At 38.3% G+C, this 21,851-nt stretch overlaps 5 protein-coding genes across 7 annotated transcripts; 4 read left to right on the top strand and 1 right to left on the bottom strand.

The window, feature by feature from the left end:
- The first annotated feature begins 667 nt into the window (after positions 1 to 667).
- LOC120262452 (EEF1A lysine methyltransferase 3) lies at positions 668 to 3,870 on the top strand. The gene is made up of 7 exons (XM_039270558.1): positions 668 to 789; positions 878 to 942; positions 1,057 to 1,190; positions 1,947 to 2,089; positions 3,120 to 3,191; positions 3,287 to 3,406; positions 3,472 to 3,870. The coding sequence occupies exons 1-7, from the start codon at positions 726 to 728 to the stop codon at positions 3,630 to 3,632; spliced, it is 759 nt and encodes a 252-aa protein (XP_039126492.1). The 5' UTR covers positions 668 to 725; the 3' UTR covers positions 3,633 to 3,870.
- A 2,243-nt stretch (positions 3,871 to 6,113) lies between these two features.
- Positions 6,114 to 10,369, top strand: LOC120260336 (E3 ubiquitin-protein ligase APD2-like). 2 transcript variants are annotated; one of them, XM_039267779.1, is made up of 10 exons: positions 6,114 to 6,411; positions 6,528 to 6,634; positions 6,713 to 6,838; positions 6,948 to 7,044; positions 7,773 to 7,847; positions 7,936 to 8,018; positions 8,274 to 8,411; positions 9,528 to 9,600; positions 9,687 to 10,017; positions 10,106 to 10,369. In XM_039267779.1, the coding sequence occupies exons 1-10, from the start codon at positions 6,303 to 6,305 to the stop codon at positions 10,179 to 10,181; spliced, it is 1,215 nt and encodes a 404-aa protein (XP_039123713.1). In that variant the 5' UTR covers positions 6,114 to 6,302; the 3' UTR covers positions 10,182 to 10,369. The 2 variants fall into 2 exon arrangements, with proteins under 2 accessions (XP_039123713.1, XP_039123712.1); XM_039267778.1 differs by having other exon boundaries at positions 6,115 to 6,462.
- Positions 10,370 to 11,541: 1,172 nt separating this feature from the next.
- Positions 11,542 to 16,640, top strand: LOC120261499 (protein HIGH CHLOROPHYLL FLUORESCENCE PHENOTYPE 173, chloroplastic). Its single transcript, XM_039269414.1, has 13 exons — positions 11,542 to 12,035; positions 12,120 to 12,332; positions 12,413 to 12,617; positions 12,791 to 12,866; positions 13,053 to 13,188; positions 13,278 to 13,382; positions 13,478 to 13,558; positions 14,504 to 14,593; positions 14,687 to 14,752; positions 15,821 to 15,877; positions 15,962 to 16,039; positions 16,120 to 16,167; positions 16,279 to 16,640. Exons 1-13 carry the CDS (start codon positions 11,568 to 11,570, stop codon positions 16,348 to 16,350), a joined length of 1,695 nt encoding a protein of 564 aa, XP_039125348.1. The 5' UTR covers positions 11,542 to 11,567; the 3' UTR covers positions 16,351 to 16,640.
- A 135-nt stretch (positions 16,641 to 16,775) lies between these two features.
- Positions 16,776 to 17,947, bottom strand: LOC120261502 (protein WHAT'S THIS FACTOR 9, mitochondrial). Its single transcript, XM_039269417.1, has one exon. It carries the CDS (start codon positions 17,915 to 17,917, stop codon positions 16,802 to 16,804), a length of 1,116 nt encoding a protein of 371 aa, XP_039125351.1. The 5' UTR covers positions 17,918 to 17,947; the 3' UTR covers positions 16,776 to 16,801.
- Positions 17,842 to 21,795, top strand: LOC120261501 (C-type lectin receptor-like tyrosine-protein kinase At1g52310). Of its 2 annotated transcripts, none has more exons than XM_039269415.1 (5): positions 17,842 to 17,967; positions 18,050 to 18,227; positions 19,154 to 19,576; positions 19,756 to 20,326; positions 21,022 to 21,795. In XM_039269415.1, exons 2-5 carry the CDS (start codon positions 18,161 to 18,163, stop codon positions 21,596 to 21,598), a joined length of 1,638 nt encoding a protein of 545 aa, XP_039125349.1. In that variant the 5' UTR covers positions 17,842 to 17,967; positions 18,050 to 18,160; the 3' UTR covers positions 21,599 to 21,795. The 2 variants fall into 2 exon arrangements, with proteins under 2 accessions (XP_039125349.1, XP_039125350.1); XM_039269416.1 differs by having other exon boundaries at positions 17,849 to 17,961.
- Positions 21,796 to 21,851: the final 56 nt, after the last annotated feature.

Here is a 21,851-nt window from a genome sequence, read left to right as displayed (position 1 = left end):
TAAAATATAAAAATAAAATATTCTAACTAAATAAAAATATAAGAAAATTTATAACAAAATAAAATCTCAATTGAAATTGGGTAAATTACATAATTTATTAATAACATGCATTATCCATATAAAAGATAAGAATTAGTAAATTAAATTTCTAATCTATTCTGACAAAATCAACCAATAAACAAACAAATAAATAAAAAACACCGAGAGAAGTTCAATAATTATATATTAATATATTAAATTTGTAAATGTTTAAAAAAATTTAAAAATAAATGACATAATTAGAAAACAACAGTGCATATAAGGTCATTTATCAATTTAAATATCAAATTTGAGTAATTTTTTATATTATAATTATAGTTTTAATATTATATTTGTTCATTATTAATTATTATAATATTTTTTTATATTTTATTATTGACCCCGGTTCGATCCGGTCGAACCCATTGACCCCTGACCCCTGGCCTTAACCGGGTCAATATCTGGACCGGGTCTGACAACCTTGGTCTTATGTGTAGCCTGTCTTCCATAACAAATCCCTAGGGCTTGTTAAGTCATAACTGGTGCACTATTATATTTATTGTTTTTTTTAACAATTTTTTTTTTTTTTAGTACTTGTTCGCTATTTATAAATAAGAAAAACTTCACATTATAAATTACACTACTGTTTCCAAAAGCGATTTTCTTGAAGCAACCTTTCTTAGGATAGGAGGCGACCACGATTGGTAATGGAGGCTGCGCTCTTCTCGCCCTCTTCACTCTTCCAAGAAGCAGAAGACCACGACGAACAAGGTACTGTTTCCATTATCATTTTCGCATTTCCCCTTTTCTCTTCCTTGTTCATGGGTTGCTAAGTGTGAGTTCGCGGTCGCCGATGAAGCTGACGGCTGCCAATCCCCTTCTGAGCAGACCTTTGTTGAGAGAATCCATACTTTCCCTGGAATGGTAACGAACTATTCCTCCTTTTGCTTCTGTTTCTTTTTCATGCTTATTCATGGAGGTGCTTGGATTCCTTTCCCAAAAAAAGGCAGTCATGGATTGTGTTTTCTTATGGTGCAGGATTTGAAGATTCGTGAATTCTCGTTTCATCATCTAAATGCTAATCTACTTTGGCCTGGAACATTTGCATTTTGTGACTGGTTGGTTCAACATAAATCTCTTTTAATAGGGCGAAGAATTTTGGAATTGGGAAGGTAGGTGCTTATAAAAATTCGAGCTTTAGGGTTACTTCAAATTATTACAGATAACATGAGTTTATTTTCAAGCTTCATCTGAATTTATATTGGTAAATAAATCTATTTTTTGTAAGTCACCTATCCACGGATGTTCTTATGTATGCTCGGGTGTCTTTGATTTGTAGTATTTAATGTGTAATGTCTTCTCAGTGTGATCCTAGTATAGACGGTAGACTATACAGGAGTAGTATTTATAGAATCAAGATAGGGGGCCATGAGTTTGTGTATCCTGTGTGATAATTAGCCCTCATTCGGGTGGAAGCCATCTCTGGCATAGTGGCATGCTCTGCATCCATTGCTGCAATTTACAGAGGTTGCTTGCAGTAGTTAACTAGGGCTCATTTTGTATGAAACTGGAAAAATCAATTCTGGAGAGAAGACCATATTCTACTTCAAGCCATAAAAGTTGGTCTTCGTATCCATTAATCTGTGATTTGTGGCAACTTATGATGCAAAACGATTCCATAACTTCTCATCCATGGGATGTAAGCAAATTGCCACCTTGCGGGAATTCCTTTTCATGCAATTGTGAGAGGTTTATGTATATACATACTTATATGAGAGTGATTTGTTATATTGTATACTATGTATTTTATGATATCTGCTGTAGTAATTAGTCATACTTTTAGCATTGTTTTTGCATGTGGTTATTCATATCTTCTATAAATTAATTTGGCTTGCAATTTAATGTTATTGATACACTTTCCTCTAAAGTGGAACCGGAGCTTTGGCCATTTTCTTGAGGAAATCATTTGGAGTTGACATCACTACCTCTGATTTTGATGACAAGGAAGTAGAAGAAAATATAGCGTATAACTGCAGGGCCAATGAGCTAGAGGTGCTTCCCCACATTGGACGTATGATATCCTTTCATAATCTGTTAATGTTCCATTGCCCATATTATTTTAGGTCATTGATTCATATTTTTAATTTCTACATCATAATTTGGTTCAAAACAGTGTTTGTTTTCCCTTTATATTGTTAAAAAAAAAAATCTAGCGCTACCTCAAATCAGCACTTCAATAAATAAATAGAAGTTGTCTCCATGATTAGGCACTTTCACCGAACTGATGAAGAAGTTAGAAATTTAGAATAAGACATTTCTCTTAGCAATTATTCTTATCTATTTAAGCAGCTCAAAACAGTTTTTATTTTCCCTTCATATTGCCAACCAAAAAAAAAAATCTAGACCTCAAATCAGCGCTTTACACTTTCCCCTAATGGTTGGAGTTGTTGGAAATTTAGAATGAGACATATCCTTGTGCAATTATTCTTATCCGTTTCAACAGCTCAAAATAGTGTTTATATTCCCAAAAAAAGTCTAGCTCTACCTCAGATCTGCACTTTGATAAATAAATAGAAGCTGTCTTCATGATTAGGCACTTTCGCATTACAGATGAAGTTGTTAGAATTTAGAAAAAGACATTTCTCTGTGCAATTATTCTTAATCATTTCAGCTTTGGCAACTGGACTGAAGCAGGTAAATGGTGAATTTTATACTAAGAGTTTATAAAATTTGATCATGTCAAGTAGTGTTCTTAAGATTAGCATGCTTGAGAGTTTTAGACCCACATAGTAGTGCTAAACATGGTATCTTATAAGAAATTACTTCTTCCTTACCTAATTCATACCCAAGAAGGAAAATAAATGAGTTAAGATATCAGGTCATCTCCTGGGCCAGTATTTTCTACTAAAGAAGTGCCTTGAGTTTGTCACCTTGGAATAGGGTGTTATGAAGTAAGAATTTCTTCAAAGATCACAAGTAGAAAGAGAGATATTACTTTTATTGTTATGGTTATATTTGGTATTTGGAAGTGTTCGTAAAAGAACCGTTTGCTGTTGCCTTTACCCTTGATTATATGTTAACATGATTCAATTGTTTTGCAGATTCGTGGGGTGATGTTTTCCCAAGTGATGAAGTAGATTGGGACTTAGTCATTGCTAGTGATATCTTATTATGTGAGACTGTTTCTTTTGTTCATTGCCCTTGCACACGTGTTATACCCTTTGTCCCCATGAGCCTTGACCTCATGAATTTTTCTTGTTGCCGGTAGATGTGAAGCAGTACCCAAATTTGATTAATACGCTGATCTTCCTTCTTAAATGCTACAAGCAACAAGATGGAAAAGCACTCCTTGGGAGCCCCTTTGCCTCAGAATTAGCAGATGCATCAGGTAATCTGATCATCCTAAGTGTGCATGATCCAAGTCCATTGTGTCTAAGCCCATAGGTTCTGCAGGGAAGGTCATACAACTTCAGCAACCGGCATTTTTGATGAGTTGGAAGCGGAGGCTTGGAAAGGACGAGCAATACTTCTTCGACGGATGCCACGATGCGGGGTTGGAAGTTGTACATCTGGGATCTCGTGTGTACTACATAACACAAAGAAAAACTCAGTGATGTATCTTTTGGGACTGACATGCATGTGCCTGTTTGTGAATGATCTTGGCATGCCTAGAAGCCCAATCATTTTAGATGTGAGAAGCTTTGGAGGGTTTTTGTGCTATTTTAATGACTATATGCTTCAGGTGCTGAAATGAAACTTATTACCATACAAATGTTTTCCTCTCATCATGTAATGGATTGTCTAGTATTTTTATCTATGCAAGCATCAACGTTGATGAGCTTGTTTTTCCCACCTCTAATTGCACTGTTGGTTTTTTTTTTTCTTACCATGCATATCATTGAACATAGGGATATAAGTGGGGCGGGAAATCTCTGTTCTCGCGGGAACTCGTCTCGACGGGGTGGAGATTCTCCGAAATAACCCCCTGCGGGGCGGGGAATTGGGAAAACCCTTCCTCGACCCACGGGACAGGGCCGGGACGAGGAATATATTCCCCACCCCACGGGAATCCCCATGGGGAGAAAGATTTCCTTATTTTTAAATTAAATATATTTTATATATATTAAAAATAACTCATATTATTAATTTTATTTATTAAAAAAATTCAATGTTGATATAATATTATAATAACCAAATATTTGGGTTTTAAAAATTTTATTTTTGGTATTTATTAATAATATTTTAGATTTTTAATAAAAATTAGTATTATGATATTATCCCAATGCAATACTTGGAGATAATTATATGAAAAGTTGTTTTAAAAAATTTTAATCAAAACTTTTTTATTTTCTATTATAGATAAATATGTTATATTAAAATTAAGATATTTGATTAATTTATCAACTTTATTGAAATCTCAACTTGTAAGTAGAACATTTCTTATGAAATCTCAACTTCGCAGTTCTCCTTTAGTTCTTCATACCATCGATTATCTCATATATTAAATAATATTTATTTTGAAGAATATTTTGTTTATTATTATTTTTTTAATTTCATGTATGATGTGTTACATGTGTAATTAGGAAAAAAATTTGGTGTGTTAGGGACTCCTCGACTTTGTGGGGATTCCCCAATCCCACAGGGATTCCTGCGAGGGAGCGAATGGGGGGGAATTTTAAGGTGAGGAATCCTCGTCTCGTGGGAAGCGGGGATGGGGATGGGGATCCCATTCTCCGCCCCACCCCACTTGCATCCCTAGTTGAACAGGGTTTGGTCGTTTCCTTGAATTCCAAAAGTTATAAATTGTCATATAGCCCGTAAAAATTTAAAAAGTAGTCTGCAAGCCATTTCACTCAAATCTCTTGTTAAATGGAGGTTTAAAAAGCAAAAGAAAAATAATTCCAAAATTACCTCAACATATATTTCTTATAAATTCTCTCAAAATAATCTTTTCCCATAAATATGAATAAAACCATGATGCTGTCATCTCAATGCAATTTCCTTAATTAGAACGTTCTAAGAGGCCAAAAAAACAATGTGACAGGAGAGTAATTGTATCAATCATAAAACTCAAAGTTTTTTTTTAAAGTTTTTTTTTATCTAAATTTTTACATAAAACTATTCACACAGCACAGCTCAGCGGAAGAGTTGCTAAACTAATAATTCTGTTTTTTCCTCAGAAAACTAATAATTCTGTACAAAAGCTCCTAAAATCACAAAGTATTTATTTGGATTATATAAAATAATATAATTGTTTTTTTAAAGAGGCCTCTAATAAATAAGTTTTTTTTATTTAAATTGATAAATTGTGAATTTATTAAATTAAAAAACAGAATATACAAACAAGAAAACAAGTGTTTTGTCAAAAAAAACACTTGGCCAAAATAGCTTTTCTGTTTTGATTAGGCTCATTGTGCTCATTGTTATCATTTGGCTCATTGTTATTATCATTGGGTTCATTGTTATTAGCCTCAATAAGTTTGCTCATGTTCATGATTTTTTTACGATATTTGCCATTAAATTCAAAATATAGAAAATAAAATAGATGATTAGAAGAAGAGTAAAAATTTTAATACTTGACTTAAAATTACATTAAAGTCATATGAAAACGTAGAACAAAATTAGAAGCAAATTCATGTTGATAATGTATTGAATAGGCAACTAATAATTCATATTCAATATAAACATATATAAATATCCATAAATATATTAGAAAGAAATAACCAAAATATACGAAATACCCTTAATTATAATTCACATTTTCTTCTCCTTCTTTCTTCTTTTATATCAAAATACATAAATGAAGGGGAATGAATGGTCAGGATTAATTTAATTTGACAGTTCAAAATATCATGGTAGGTGGATAGTAATAATTATGTCGGCTGCTACAGTAAAAACATGCCGGCTGCTATAGTACAACAGCCTATACAATAACATCTAGGATGTTGCTACAATATTGCCGTTGCTACAGTGCCGTGAATTGCTATAGTAGGCATCTATTATTATAATATTCATCATAACACAATTTTCATAATATATATATATATATACACACACACACACGAAAGCTTGTGTTGGTTCTTAAAATAACTCATAAAAATGAATAACATTTATTAAGAACTTTCCCACACATTTCAAACAGCAAAACAGTGACATCTTCAGCAACCAAACAGTCTCAGCGCGCTTGACTGCTCGGTAAACCAACCCAGAAAAGCAATGCGCCTTCATCCTCACATCCTCCATGTCTACCGAGATCGGCGAGGACGCTCCGGCCAACCCTCAGGATGGAGGAACAAGTAGAAGCCATCAACAACCACCTAGCACCTCAGCTTCGCATCCCCTATCGGTTGCGCGTGGCCGTCGCTGACGTCTTCTTCTCAGATGGTAGAGACGGTGATGATACTTGTTCCTGTCTTGTCTCCCTCATCATCTTGTGCTTCTTCGGTATCTCTCATCTCTCTCCTTCTTCATCCTTCCCTACCGTCTATAACTACTTATCTTCTCCGCAGTGTCGTTGATATTGATACTCGGCTTCTTTAGCTCTTTTGACCTCGTTCTGGGCCCTAACAGCTCTCGTCTTCTCCGATCTAACTCGTTCTTGGTGCAGGATGTCCAGGTTCGTGCTAATGTCCTAGATCATTGGCGAGCTTCTGCCCTTTTTTGTTCTTTCGCTGATTTTACCCTCTCTGTTCAGGTGAAAGCTGTTTCAGGACCCAAGCATGAGCTGATGCTCTATGGATTTTCAGATCCTCCACCGCTTGACATCAATGTCGCATGGTCAGAATCCCACGATTCCTCAGTTCCTCCTAATGCTCAAAAGGTAAACATTTAGAGATTTTTTTTAATTTTTTTTTCATGTTTTCTCATATGTAATCTTGTCTCGCCTATTGTTTATATAAATGCTGTTTTTATCTGATTTTTTCTTGCAGGCGTGGGTATATTATCTTAATCAGGGTGCTCATATCAACATCTCCTACAGTATCACACCACAAGGCCTTTATCCTCTGATCTTAGTGATCGCCCAAGGCAAGCACAGGCCTTTTCCTTGTTCCTTGCACGATGTTTATTCATACTATGAGGATCTATTATCTCATTAACACAGACATTTATGCTGCACTCTTGCACATGATCAAACTGCATTTGTTCATACTTAATCATAAGCTTCATATGGCCCTGTTCCCTTCTTTATGAATCATCATGTTCTGAATGACTAATTACAAACCTTAGCCCATAAAATTGTTCAAATTCATCAAATTATTGTGTTTTAGGATGTTCTTGTTTGAGTAAAATTATAAGAATGAATGAAAAGAAGGAAAATCCTGTTTGCACGAGAAACTTATGAGATTAGATATAGGTTTTGAAGTAGGGTAAAATGACCGCTCCTAAATATTCAACTAAAAATTGCATTAATGAAACACAAAGGGCATAATGCAAATGGATTAAAACTTATATAATTATAAAAGTTAAAAGTTATTTTTTGTTGGACAATTTTCCAGTGATTTTTGTATAAAACCATTTGTATGTGTCCAAGTGGCATGGCATCACCACCCATTTTTTTATGCTTGGCTACACTAGATCTATCTATTCATGAAATCCTTGTTGATTGTGACTTTCCTTTGTCTATGAACTTTCTATGCTACAAATTCTGGAAGAAAGTTGATGAGGTTCTTCTAGTTCCTTTTCTAATTTTCCTGTATGCTACAATAACCATAATTAGATGGTTGAAATCCATATGTTTCTTCGTTGTATTTCAGGCAGAGAAAGCCTTAGCCGATGGATTGAAGATCCATCAGATCCAAATGTTACACTGTTTTGGAAGTTAATTGATGGTGAGAGTTACCTTTACTCTAAATTTGAATTCTATTTGCAAGTTGTATATGCTCAGAATGTTACAAATATTGCATTTGAGTATTACAGGAACTGGTATCGTTCACCAGGATATTGTAGAACCCTCTGATCACTACATAGCAGTTGCTAACCTAAACCAGATCAAAATGGAGGTAAAAGTTTCCAACCTGTTTTATTATTAGCTATAATGCTTAGATAATGGTTTGAATTCCATCGAGTACAACAGTTATGAGTTAACAAAATGATATTTACTGAGCTGGAAAAACTTGTATTCAATGGCATGGCGTTGATTTTTGCTATAAAATGTCCTTTTATGTCGAACATATAATCTCTCCACATATATCTTTATATTTTAGGTTTGCTTTTGTAGACAACTCGGTTCACCTCTCTACCTTAATCCAATGCAGGTGCAATTGCGTTTTGGAATTCAGGCTCTTTTTTATAATACATCAGGTGCATACTTTAAATGCTCACTGCACCACAAACAATGTGATTGGAAGCTGTTCTTTTTACAGGAAAACTCTGCAATCTTGACCACATCACAGGTAAAAGCTTAACTGCAACTCAATTTTAGCATGCCATGCCATAAAAGAGGAAGCTTAGCATACAATTCTGCTTTTTACATGTTATGTCATAAAAGAGGCAACTTAGCACACAACTGCAGATCTTGCCTGTAAATTGATTTCTGACATTTTCCTGATAATTATTGCAATTAAAGCGGGTGGAAATTACTAGAACCTTTACAATTGTTGTGTACTGAAGGTTGCCACAGATAAGACTATATGAGATTTGCCTTGGCTTGGTGGTACATTCGTGAATTGGTCTACTATGGAAATTTTCTCTTTTCCAGTACCATAATCTCTTTCTAATTTTAATTGGGACTTTGTTTTTACACCATCCTATTTTTTCTTTTGTTCTCTTCATCTATTGCTTTTAACAGTGGCTACCTGCTTGTTTGATAGCAAGGTTATCGGTTTAGATTATTTCTTTACTTCTTGATTTTTTTCATATGAAGATCTTACCAACATATCCAATGGTCAGTTTGCTGATTTTCTCTTCCACTCTACATCTATTTATTGCCTCTTAAGGTGCTCCGACACATGCATTTAACCATTTGCACTTATCTTCTTTTTCCCTGGGATGGTAAACCTCAACTTCAGCTAATTTATGTTGTATGCATGATTCAACTACATTTCCCAGATCCAGCCATTTGTCTAACTCATCTTTTTGTTGCTCTGCCAATCAAATTACCAATTTTCACCCCCAATCTCCTCCTTATCATAGCATCATCATTATGACCTGCACTGCCTCTGTTGAAATGTCCTGTGAATCACCGCTTGTGCAATTATTGTGCTTTGTGAGAGCTTTTGATGAAAATGTCTAAACATGTGCACAAATCGTCATGCCTTCATTCATTGGCAACCTGATATCAACATGAACGGTAGTCTATGTTTGTCAATTTATCTTCAAGCTTATTGTCAATTGTTGTACGATGTCTTGCCAAGAATACAAATGATGTTATAAGTCAAAGTTCTAAACTTGAAGTAAAGTTGATGAATTTTGTTTAGTCTAGGGTATGTGGTAAATGTGGCATTTGTCTAGCATTCAGGAGTTCTTTTCTTTACTGTAAATTCATCTAAGACCCTTCTTGTGCCTCTAAGGATGATGCTAATAATGAGTGGTACGTGAGACTGTCATACGGACCACGCTGGAGTAGTTATTTTATTTGTTCAGGTAATCTCCTATCATCCTTTACACATCCCTGAACCATTTTCTTGAGCAGATGGATTTATTTACTTCTCATACTGTCATACATCCAGGCGTGGTGACCCTATCCATTTTCATGGTCTACAAGATAGTTGTTACCTTACAATCGAACTCTACTGGTGAAGGTACACCACAGGTGGCAGAGGGTGTAACAGAGACAACATCGCTGCTCGCAGGTGAAGACATTGATGATCAGAGCTTGGGTTCTTCATATGATTCAGTTTCCAATGATGAAGAAACTGACCAACTCACGGCATTATACTTGCCGATAGATGGTGAGAGTGAAAAGCACCAATGCCTTTGTATGATCTGTGGTAATGCTCAGAAGGACTGCTTCTTCCTCCCTTGTGGCCATTGTGCAACATGTTTCACTTGTGGAAATAGGTACTATGACAATTTCAACACTGCTGTTATTGAAACATCCTGTCTAGCAGGTTGAAATTGAATGCTCAATTTGTCATTGCTGATGCAGGTTACTGAATAATGGTGACACTTGCCCTGTCTGCCAGAGGAATACAAAGAAATTGAGGAAAATTTTCTCAGCTTGAAGTGCACAGTGCACCGTTGGAGAAGAAATGATGTGCATGGCAAGAGAGATTTATTATTATTAGTGTTTCTTTTGTGTACTTGATATGGGTGTCCAGCATTGTTTAGCATAGTGTTTTTGCTGGTGGAATCAGAGTTTTGTTTAAATTGTAACTGCGGTAAGATATGGAAGGAAGACCGTTAGTTTGTAGTTCTCTACATCTTTTTTGACAGGGAAAACAGTAGTTGCTTTAGCAGGGTTGCGCCCATGGACAACCAAGTTCGAGTTTGTGTGAGGCTAGGTTAAATTTGGGTTATGATTATTTTGGTATTTGGTCGGGGTTATGAAAATTTTTGGTTCTACTTGGGTTCAAGGTGTAGTTAGAAAAAATGGAATTATGATTATGAAAATCAACTAATCAAAGTTTGATAGAAATAATTATAAATAGTTTATTATATTTTTCAAGCAATTTTTTATTTTTTGATATCGTAAAAAGAAAATTTTCAAACTAAACCTGTATTCTCATAAAATTTATATTTACATATAAAATATCACACGGGGAAATTTCGCATAAATTTTACATATATATAAATATGTACAGTATTTTGTGCCAAATGTAAAATAATTATATTTTAAAAATTAATGTATCCACCTCATTCCTTATATATACATATACAACTTTCAAAATAATAAAGATGCTAAATTCCTTTTTATACTATCATTATTTCCATAAAAACATGAACATTTACTAAATTGTTATAAACAAATATTTTAATGGATGCATACTGTAGCAATTTCACTGTAGCAGCCGACATTATTATAGCAACTTCTAGTGATTAATGTATCAGCCGCAATACTGTAGCAGCGAATGTGGTACTGTAGCAGCCGCCGGTACTGTTATTATTCCACCAACCAGGGTATTTTGGACCGTCGGATCGAATCGATCCTGGCCATTCATTCAACTCTATAAATATCCCCTCATTTTGTATACTTTGGGATATAGAGAAGAGAAAAAAATAGAGAGAAATAAAAGAAGAATTAATTAATAAAATTTTAAGTCTATTCCTTATCCAAACTCTAGTAAGTTCTGCATGTGATGTTTAGCCAGCCAAGTAGCCAACACAATAGATGGGCCATATATGGCGCAGTGCAGTGGCACACCACATACGTATGGACACCGTCAAGGTGCACATGCAGCAGCACTAATCTAATGTAAGCGTGGATCCCATGAGTCCTCACATCTCTTCTCCAACCATAGCCAGTACCACATCCCACCTCACAACATCGTGTGGCTGCTGCCACCCTATGCCGCCAGTGGGCTCCACCTCACCGAGAACCCCGAACCCAATTTCACTCTTATATATATAAATACTATTCATCGTGCCAAGCTCGGCTGCTGCTATTCAGAATGGCTGCTCTTCCCGTCGGTGGTGCCGGTGTCTCAGCCCAGACCAAGCTCAATTGCCCTAGATTCCTAATCCTGTCCTCTTCTTCCAATCCCTCCGGCCAGCGGCTCAGACGCCATACGGTGTCAGCGCTACCATCGAACAACAACAATGAGAGCGAAGAGACGGCTCGGACGGGAGAGGAGGAGAAGCAGGGAGTTTCATTGACCCTTGACGACGTAAATCCGGTCGGTCTTGGTCGTAAATCTCGCCAGATATTCGATGAGGTCTGGCGCAAGTTCTCCGGCCTTGGCCAGATTTCCCGGACCACAACCGATGAGCGCTTGCTGGATACCGTCCTCATCCGTGGCCCGATGTGCGAGTTCACCGTCCCTGAGGCCCAGGACACCACCGTGCTCGTTGTTGGAGCTACTAGCAGGATCGGAAGGATTGTTATCCGCAAGCTCATGCTTAGGGGCTACAAGGTCAAGGTATGTGCAGATCATTGCGCACACTAGTAAGACTGATTTCTCATGTATGGATTCTTGGAATATCTAATCAGAGTGATGAATTAGGCACTGGTTAGAAACGATGATCCAGAAGTGGTGGATATGCTTCCAAGATCAGTGACCATCATGGTTGGTGATGTTGGTGAACCTTCTTCACTACGAGCTGCCGTTGCTGGCTGCAATAAGATCATTTATTGTGCAACTGCACGTTCGACCATTACCGGGGACCTAAACAGAGTAGATAATCAAGGAGTCCGCAATGTGGCCAAGGCATTTCAGGTTTGTTTACAGTTTCAGCATGTACCTTCCTGTTGATAACTCAGGCATCAGTGAATCTGTTCGAATCTTTAACTTTGCAGGACTATAATAATGAGCTAGCACAGTTGAGGGCTGGTAAAAGCAGCAAAAGCAAACTCCTGCTTGCAAAGTTCAAATCTGAAAAGTCATTAGAGGGTTGGGAAGTTCGCCAGGGAACTTACTTCCAGGATGTTGTTGCTGCCAAGTATGATGGAGGAATGAATGCGAAATTTGAATTTACAGAATCTGGGGATACTGTCTTCTCTGGTGATTTTCTAATTCTCCTTAGATTTTCTTTGGGCCTATTGTGCTTATATTTGGTTTCCTATGCTGTAAATTTTGGTATTTTTGTGCATCATCAAACTAAGTGAGACTGGTTGAAAGACATTGATGAGAATATTTGAACCAAGCATACTGCTATTGGCTTTTGTCCATTGTAGGATATGTTTTCACTAGAGGCGGGTATGTTGAACTCTCGAAAAGACTCTCTCTTCCCTTGGGTTCCACTCTTGACAGGTATGACATACTTTCTCAGATAATATGGCGTGCATCATATTTGGTATTCATTTGTGTGTGAGTTGTTCTCATCTTATGCATATTCATTATATTCGGTGTTCATTTGTGTATGTGTTGTTCTCATCTTATGCATATCCATTACTCTATATTCTTGAGGCTCTAATAAGTTGAGTATAATGTGCTTAGGTATGATGGTTTGGTTCTTTCTTTGGGTGGAAATGGGAGGTCATATGTTTTGATTCTTCAAGCTGGGCCGCTGGCTGATACTTCCCAAAGCAAATTGTACTTTACTCGAATAAGCACAAAAGTGGGCTTCTGCAGGGTCTGATTTCTGTTAACTTTGGAACTTTCAATTATGACACCATCAAGTGTATAGCTTCTAAACTGCTTTATCATGACAATGTACTTCAGGTAAGAGTACCATTTTCATCTTTTCGTCCGGTCAGACCTGATGATCCACCCTTGGATCCTTTTCTAGTACATACATTGACGATTCGTTTTGAACCAAGAAGACAGGTATGTTTTATTCTTAATTGTTGAAAGTTATTAAATATGTTTGCTGTTCAGTATTCTGACAGATAACATGTGCTTGCTATGCTAACTTAACGCAGAGGCCTGCTGAGGGACCTTCAGGAAATAATCAAGACCCTAGAAGCTTCAAACTTATACTGGAGTATATTAAAGCCTTACCTGTAAGTGGCTCTTTGGGCTTCCTTGTCTGTTTTCTTGTATATGTGGTTAAATGGCTTAACTACCCGGCTGTTAGTGTGCAAAGTGCTATTCAATTTCAATCTCTTGGCAAAGTATTGGCTTAGACAAATCTCAATTAGTGAGGGCTTGACTTGCTATTGGAAGGTGGTTTATTTTTGAATTGACAATGTGTAGCTTCTACAAATAATGTCCTGCATCTTGGGAGGGTGGAAAAAGATGAAGGCCATTCCTAACATTATTGGCCTTTTTGTTAATGTGGTCTTTTTTATGCTATGCAATAACGTTTGAGCACATTCTAGCATAGTGCCAACTGTTTTGGTGATAGTTCAAATTTTTTTCTGTCTGATGTAGGCTGCTTAATGGAGATCAGCAATAGTCCTAGTGCGCATACATCAGCATTTCAATGTGATGGATTTTTTATTATTATTATTATTATTATTATTATTATGATGATGATGATGATGATATTTCAGAAGTTTTGAATGTAATTACCTTATTGTGGTCACCATGACCTACATGTTTGAATATTTGTGGTATGCAAGTAGGTACAACCAATTTGGTTCTGTTGACAAGCCCTGATCTACTAGAGCCATGATTGAGATCAAATTTCCTTTATGTTCCATTAGTATTACTGACTTGAGGCTTTGCAACTGTATCGATCCACAAATTGTTCAGTCCTCATTCTCTTCTTCACTTTACCTTCCCCTAAAACTGAAATTTGAAAAATGTTTTAGTTACACTCTTTATTTTTCTTGATCTCTGTTGGTTCATGGAACTTGTTACTTTTTACACTCTGATATTAGTCCTTTCTTGTTGCCCTATTCTAGTTTTTATTCTTTAATGGAATATGGAACTACTGAAGCAGGCAAACTATTAAGTCTGTTTAATCCAAATACTCACTATTGTATTTTTGTTGATATTCACAGACTGGCCAAGAAACAGACTTTATATTGGTGTCATGTACTGGTTCTGGAATTGAACCAAACAGGAGAGATCAAGTTCTGAAAGCCAAGAAGGTACCATTTCTGAACCAGCATCTCTTAGAGCTTTTAATTTTGCTTGCAGATTGAGTAAATCTTGCATTTTTTTTTTCTCTTGCATATGTTTAGGCGGGAGAGGATGCATTAAGAAGATCTGGTCTTGGGTACACTATTGTTCGCCCTGGTCCATTGAAGGTACAGTATGACACTTAAACTGCTTTTTCTTGTGATATGAATGTTAAGTGCTCCAAAATGATTTGAACTGATCATCACAGGCAGGTCACTTTTAGTCTGTAATTTCTATGATGAAAAAATATTCATTTTCGATGTTTGATGGCATTTCAATCTCCTGGTAGACTATAATTCTTGTATTAGGAAGACATCATTGAAGAATCAAGTTCATTTATAATACCACGGTGGGCTTGTGATGGGTATTGATTGGATTTTCATACTTAACAAGCTTAGTTTCAAGGATTTTCAAACTAATTTGAAATTGATGTCTTGTCCCCTTGTGCTTCACCTATATACAGATCTATGTCCCCTGATCTCGTTATACAACTGAAGATGTATGCAACTTCGCGTTGTTAATTTTCTGATAGTATTTGCTAGAAAAGGAGAGAAGAAAAGTTTCTACAGCAATCTTTTCAATTCTGTTGGTGGATCGAGAAAGAGCTCAGTACCCGTTTTATTTTATTTTATTTTATTTTATTTTTTGGGTATGTCTTGATGGCTTTTATCACTTTTGATGGTTTGACACTATTTAGAGGGGACACCTCTAGCACAACCTTTTGCTGGCCATTTGATCCGTTACTTTTTGATCACTGATGTGGCTCATCAGTTATCACTGGGAAAGTGATCTGTTCAGTGTTTGACTGGAGTTTCTTAATATACAGAAATTCTCCATAATCCAATGCAGCGCATCTCATGTACCTGGTCAAACATGATTCATGGAATATTTTGTATATTATCAATGAATAACAGTGTACCATATGATGAGGACAGCAGTGATTTTCTCATATTTATTGATTATATTATGTGCGGAGTTATTACACATTGTCAAGGAAGGTTACGTCTTCCTCTTTATGGTTAGCTGTTAAGCTTGTTTGTTGGGCTGCGGAGTGATATAGGAGGCTGTGCATTATCAGAAGTGCATAACTGACATATGTTAGAGAATATTTGGCTTTTATGCTAGCATTTAGCTTGAGAGAGCTTGTGACTGTATAGAACTCATATTTGAAAACTTACTCTAAGACAACTTTCCAGGAAGAACCTGGTGGCCAGCGTGCCCTCATCTTTGATCAAGGGAACAGGATCTCTCAGGTTAGACATGGTGCCATCTTTTCGTTTGACTTGGCAATTGTACTGAACTGCCAATAATCATTCTATAACTTAAAATTGTTGCAGGGTATCAGTTGTGCTGATGTAGCAGATATCTGTGTTAAGTCATTGCATGATTCAACTGCAAGAAACAAGAGTTTTGATGTGAGATACTTAATTGATTTACTGATCTTCTGTTCCTTTCCTTGATACGTCTGGGCTAACATTAGTCTGGGTTTAATTAGGTATGCTACGAGTATGTTGCCAAAGGGAGGAATGAGCTCTATGAGTTGGTCAGTAGTAGATAGAGCATGTAGAAAATTCATTCCGTTTTCTGGATTGATCTTTGAGTTTCAATATCCAAAGTATAGCAGCATAGTAATAATTTATATTTGCTTGTGCAGGTAGCCCATCTGCCAGATAAAGCAAATAACTACCTCACACCAGCTCTATCCGTTCTGGAGAAGAACTCATGAGAAAAGAATGAAGAAAGCGAGTTCCCTCCATAGCTTCTTGCATGCCCTCCTGGTGAACAAGCAGATTACTTGGAAAGCCGCTGCTCCATTTTGCCTTCTTGTACATTGCTAAGTTGTTGAAGTCGGAAATAATTGTGATTGTATATGATAACCAAAGATGTAACACGCATACTGGCCAGTTGAGTGCTTGGCCATCAATTCATACAAAGCATAGAGGAATACATTGCTGCGACAAACTCAAGCGGTTGTAAATAGAGTCGGTCTTAATAATCATGGTTGATTTGCTCTTCTTTTGATTACGCTTATCAATGTAGCTTCAACTACATAAGTTTCAATAATCTATCAGGCATTCAAACCGGTTTGGCTTTCTTATCTTTCGCATAACGCCCTTTGGCGTGTGTATATGGCATTCCTGTATTACTACTGACCATGAGAAGGTCGTCAGTTAGGACTAGACGCAGGTACATTCATCAGCTCGTTCGTCACTTCTCCTTGTTGTCCATGAATCCTTCATGAGGGCAAGGTACTCGTCTCTGATATCAATAAGCGGATGTTTGTAGAGGAGCTCCCGACCAGCACCATAGGCTTCACGGAGGACCACGGTCTGAGTGCCCATCTTCTGGGACAAATAGAAGATGCCTGGGTGACGCTCGAACACTTTGGTGAACTTCTGAGGCAATGACAGCGCCTTGCGTAGGTTGCTCACGTTCTTTCGCTCCGTCTTCTTCCCCAGCGTAAGGTGGAGGAGCTCGTGAAACACACCAACGTTCCTCTTCTCGGAGACGTCGGTCCGGGGATCGAGCCCCGAAGCGTCCGCGTACGGGCTGGTGTATGGCAGAGTCTGCCACTCGTGGAGCCATTCCATGCACTTCTTTTTCAGACCGAAACCCCTCGGGAACCGCACCGGAAACGCCAAACACTTTTCTTCTCCTTCTTCGCTTACTTGTGCGGCCCTGCTCCTCTGGAGCTCCGAGACCGCGAGTCGTGTGTCCCAAGACACGAGCTTCATCCAGACGCGCTCATCGCCGGGAGGCTGGATGAGGTCGAAGAAAGTCGGATAGCGGGGCACCAGGCTTCGCTGGTAGCAAGACGGCAGGCCCATGTCCCATCTAAGTTGATCGATGGTGCCGAGTGGGAGGGCGCGATCAACGCTCATCATCAGAAGCCGTCGTAGACGGTCGACGAAATCGGATTCCATCTGGCAAAGAAGCCGCAGTTCGCGCTGGCGAAGGAGGCAAGCAGCATTAGTTAGGGCGAACCAGGGGCCACCGGTGCGCGAGGAGAAGGTCTCATAGAAGACGCTAGGAAAACGCCTCATGAAGGTGGAGACCTCCGAGTGGTGGCGGCGCGGCGAGAGTTCCTGAGCAGGGGATTGGCCACTAGAGTCGGCGGAGATGCGCTCAATCAGATGAAGGACGGGGCGGAGGTGGCGCTCTCGGGAAACGACGGAATCCAGCGTGCGATCCTTAGTCCACTTGAGCTTAACGTTGACGAGCGTGGCACGCTGGAGCTCGACCGCCGGCCGGAGAGGACGGTGACGGCTCCGCCCGATCAACCACGGCATCATCTTGTCAAACGGGGTTGACTCAGGGTCAGATTGGGAATAGGATGGTAAAAGTAAACCCATCACTCGCGTCTCACGTGACCATAATTTTTTTTTTTTTATATAATTATTTATTATTACTTGGCTTCTCTCCAGTTGAAGGCTTCTCTGATGGTGGATAATTGGGGGGAGTGTTGGTAGGTGGGCGGTGTATGCCCTCCCCGCCTCCATTTCTCCTGCTTTCCAGCCCTAGGGCGTCGCCTTGAGATGTCTAGGGTTCGTTCCTCCCTGGCCTGCGTTGCCTTCCTCTTCCTTTGCGTCTCTGCTTATGGCGGTGAGCCTTTTGTTTCTCTCTTATCGTCCGTTAATTGTTGGCGTCGTGCTTGTTCTTGCACTTGTTCAGCTAGATCTACTATATTCTCAGACCGTGTGGCTTCTTCATGAATAATATTTTTATGTATATATGTAAACCCTCTTCTTAGAATGGTGGTTTTTGTATAGCAGGATTGTGATTTTCTTGGGGCTTGTTCCAATTTTATACTGTGATAGGCTATTTTGGGTTCTATTCTTTTCGATTGACTCGCAAATATCAGTTAGATCTAGGAAAAAGGGGCCCATTCTTCCCTCTTTTTCGGTTTTACTTGGTTTGTTGATTATTAGATTTTGATTAGGGACATACATACTTCTCCCAGTACGTATGGAGTTTTGCTAAGCATGATCAAGGCAAGATATGGTTTTAGAGAGCCAATTTGGTTTTCTGTATAAGAAGTTAGCTATGAAGGCAATGTCGGTAGACGAATAACATCTGTATCTGGTGTTTATTGTTATGGAAGGAAGCTAAGCAGTTGAGCTAAAAGTCACTTGGTTTAATAAGTGGTTAGCTACATCAAAAATAAATCACTCGTGTGGCATGCAGAGTTATGCAGATTTGAATCCTTGATGGTGGAATTAACTGACGTTGGTGATGTTACAGCCCACACTCATGCATCCTCATACGCTACAGAGATTGGCGTTTGTCGTCCTTAAAAAAAAAAAAGACACGCCAAGAAGTTAATAACAGTCTTAAATGAAGCTACTTTGTCAAACAACAGCAGTATTATGGTCTGTGGAAGAAACAAAGGCTTTCTGCCATAAACAATTGTGCCTTTAGTGAATTTTGGTTCTTGTTATGCAACAATTACTTTTTCATCTTATGTCTTTAGCAGCATCTGTCATTTTGAGATGCTTTTAGCCTTAACCATGCTGTCTTTTTGTTGGCAGCGTGCCCTGTTGGTTGGAAAGTTGGCCCGGACAATATTAAGTGCTTCATGTACATCGGAAACTCCCTTTCCTGGGATAGGTCAGAGGAGCTCTGCCAGAATTACAGTGGCCATTTGGCAGCCCTGACATCAGTTCAGGAGTTGGGTTTTGCCCAAAGTCTATGTTCTAATGATGCTAATGGGTGTTGGGTTGGGGGACGAGGATTCAATTCCACAAGTGGCTTTATCTGGAAATGGTCTGACAATTTGTCCAGTTGGAATGGTTCAGTCTTCCCTGGGGAGCCATTCCACTTCAATTGTACAAATGGTCCTTGTCAAAGTAATGCTCCGACAGATTCATGTACTTTGGTGACTAATGGTCATGTTGCTCTTGTTGGTGAAAGATGCAATTCCTCTCACAAACTTATCTGCATGCGATATCAAGGTAGAGTCTGACCTACCATTTGACTTGTTAACAGGATTAAATTTGAGTATTGTGTGCTTTGCTTAGATTTTTGTCCCAAAGAAGCACCAATTACCTGAAGCCATTAATCTCCTATTAATAATTCTTCCCATACAACATGCCCTGACAAGGTTTTTTGCTTTATGAAAATTTTGTGTCAGAAAATACATGCAACCTTAAGCATTGCCATGAAGAATACTTCATCATCCTTGCTGTTGTTAGTGGTTTGATCCTCTTTACCACCCTAGCTGTTGTAATCTGGCTCCTTGCATTCCGAAGGAGCAAGAAACGTAGAAGATCACGGAAGATATCTTGTCCTTCAGATGCTGCATTAGTTCCTCCATCATGGAAAGTGTTCACGAATGAAGAGTTGAGGTCAATAACTAAGAATTTCAGCGAAGGAAACCGACTTCTTGGTGATGCTAAAACAGGTGGCACATATAGTGGACTTTTGCCTGATGGATCAAGAGTTGCTATTAAAAGGTTGAGGCGATCAAATCTTCAGAGGAAAAAGGAGTTCTATTCTGAGATTGGGAGGGTTGCTAAGCTACATCATCCTAATTTAGTGGCTCTGAAAGGCTGTTGCTATGATCATGGGGATCGCTATATAGTGTATGAGTTTGTTGCTAATGGGCCATTGGATAGATGGCTGCATCACTTACCCAGAGGGGGCAGGAGCTTGGACTGGGTGATGAGAATGAGAGTTGCAACTACTCTTGCTCAAGGAATTGCGTGAGTTTTAAGCCTACAGCTTTTTGTTTGCATGTTAATAGTATATTCCTTTCATCCTGTCCCTAGGTTGATGCTATTTTGTGTTTTTTAAAATTAAATCTTATATTTCCTTGACCAAGATTTATATCAGTTAGACCAGGAAGTGTGAATGTTTTCTATTGTGCTTTAAACTTGGAAAGTAGGTGCCTTCAAGCAACTATATATATTTTACTGTGAGACTGATTAAAAATTCCTGCTGGTGTTACTTGTTCAGTTGGTGCATGCAGGTTTATTATCACAATCGTGTCTTCCTTATTTAATGTTTTGTTATAACGTGCAATTTTTTTTTTTTTTGTTTGTCATTCATGATTCATCCATGGGATTTTTGGTTACTATTAGAGTGTCTTAGCTTTTTTCCTCCTGGTTACAGCTAGATATATTTCACCATTGGTCATTTCTGCCACTTTTCTTGCTTGGTTTTTAAACTCATTTTGGATTGTTGATTTCAAGGGTTAAAACAGTGGCATGGGCACAATTGGTTTGTTGCTATTTCCATAAGTTGTCACATAATTGAGTATAGTCATATGTCATATTGTTTTCCGGTCCCTTAAAGTTTTTCTCCTGACCTACTCACTTTATTCATTCTTCCATTCCTGTTACTTGTTCCCTTTCCCAGTAATGAACCATGGCTGACATCTGTTAAATTCTAATTCCAGATTTCTGCATGACAAGGTGAAGCCGCATGTAGTCCATCGGGATATCCGTGCAAGCAACGTGCTCCTGGATGAAGAGTTTGGAGCACATCTGATGGGAGTTGGCCTCTCCAAGTTTGTATCATGGGAGGCAATGCATGAAAGGATGGTGATGGCTGGAACAAACGGTTATCTTGCTCCAGAATTCATGTACAGGAACGAGCTGACAACAAAGAGTGATGTTTACAGTTTTGGAGTGCTGCTGCTTGAGATCGTTAGTGGCCGTCGGCCAGCTCAAGCGATTGATTCTGTGGGTTGGCAGAGCATATTCGAGTGGGCGACTCCTCTGGTCCAATCTCACAGATACTTAGAACTTCTGGATCCACAGATCTTGGATGTTCCAGAGGTTGGTGTGGTACAGAAGGTTGTCGATCTTGTATACTCATGCACGCAGCATGTTCCATCAGTTAGGCCTAGGATGTCTCATGTTGTCCACCAGCTGCAGCAGTTGGGACTGAGAGTCGCCGAGCATTCTAGGAGTGGGACAAGTACCAGTGCTGCATCTCCCATGTTACCTCTGGAGTTAGAAACAGCACGCTGAGCTTCATCCATATGCACTCTTCTACAGTATTCTGTTTACTTTGAACAACTGATCCATTAGTGGTTTGTTTGTTACGTGTAGATCTGCTTCCTGGTATAACGTGTATGCTAAATTATTATTTTTTGGGGAAATATATAAACGGATGAAGTATAGTGGTTACCTCAAGTAATTAATTTCAAGGAAGTTGATTTACTTTACCTGCTTCTATTTTTTATTATTTGTTGTTTATTTATAGTTTCGCTGACACTCAGCT

This window comes from Dioscorea cayenensis, chromosome 5 (assembly GCF_009730915.1).
Source record: "Dioscorea cayenensis subsp. rotundata cultivar TDr96_F1 chromosome 5, TDr96_F1_v2_PseudoChromosome.rev07_lg8_w22 25.fasta, whole genome shotgun sequence".
NCBI lineage: Eukaryota > Viridiplantae > Streptophyta > Magnoliopsida > Dioscoreales > Dioscoreaceae > Dioscorea > Dioscorea cayenensis.
This window is presented reverse-complemented; position numbering and strand designations above follow the sequence as displayed.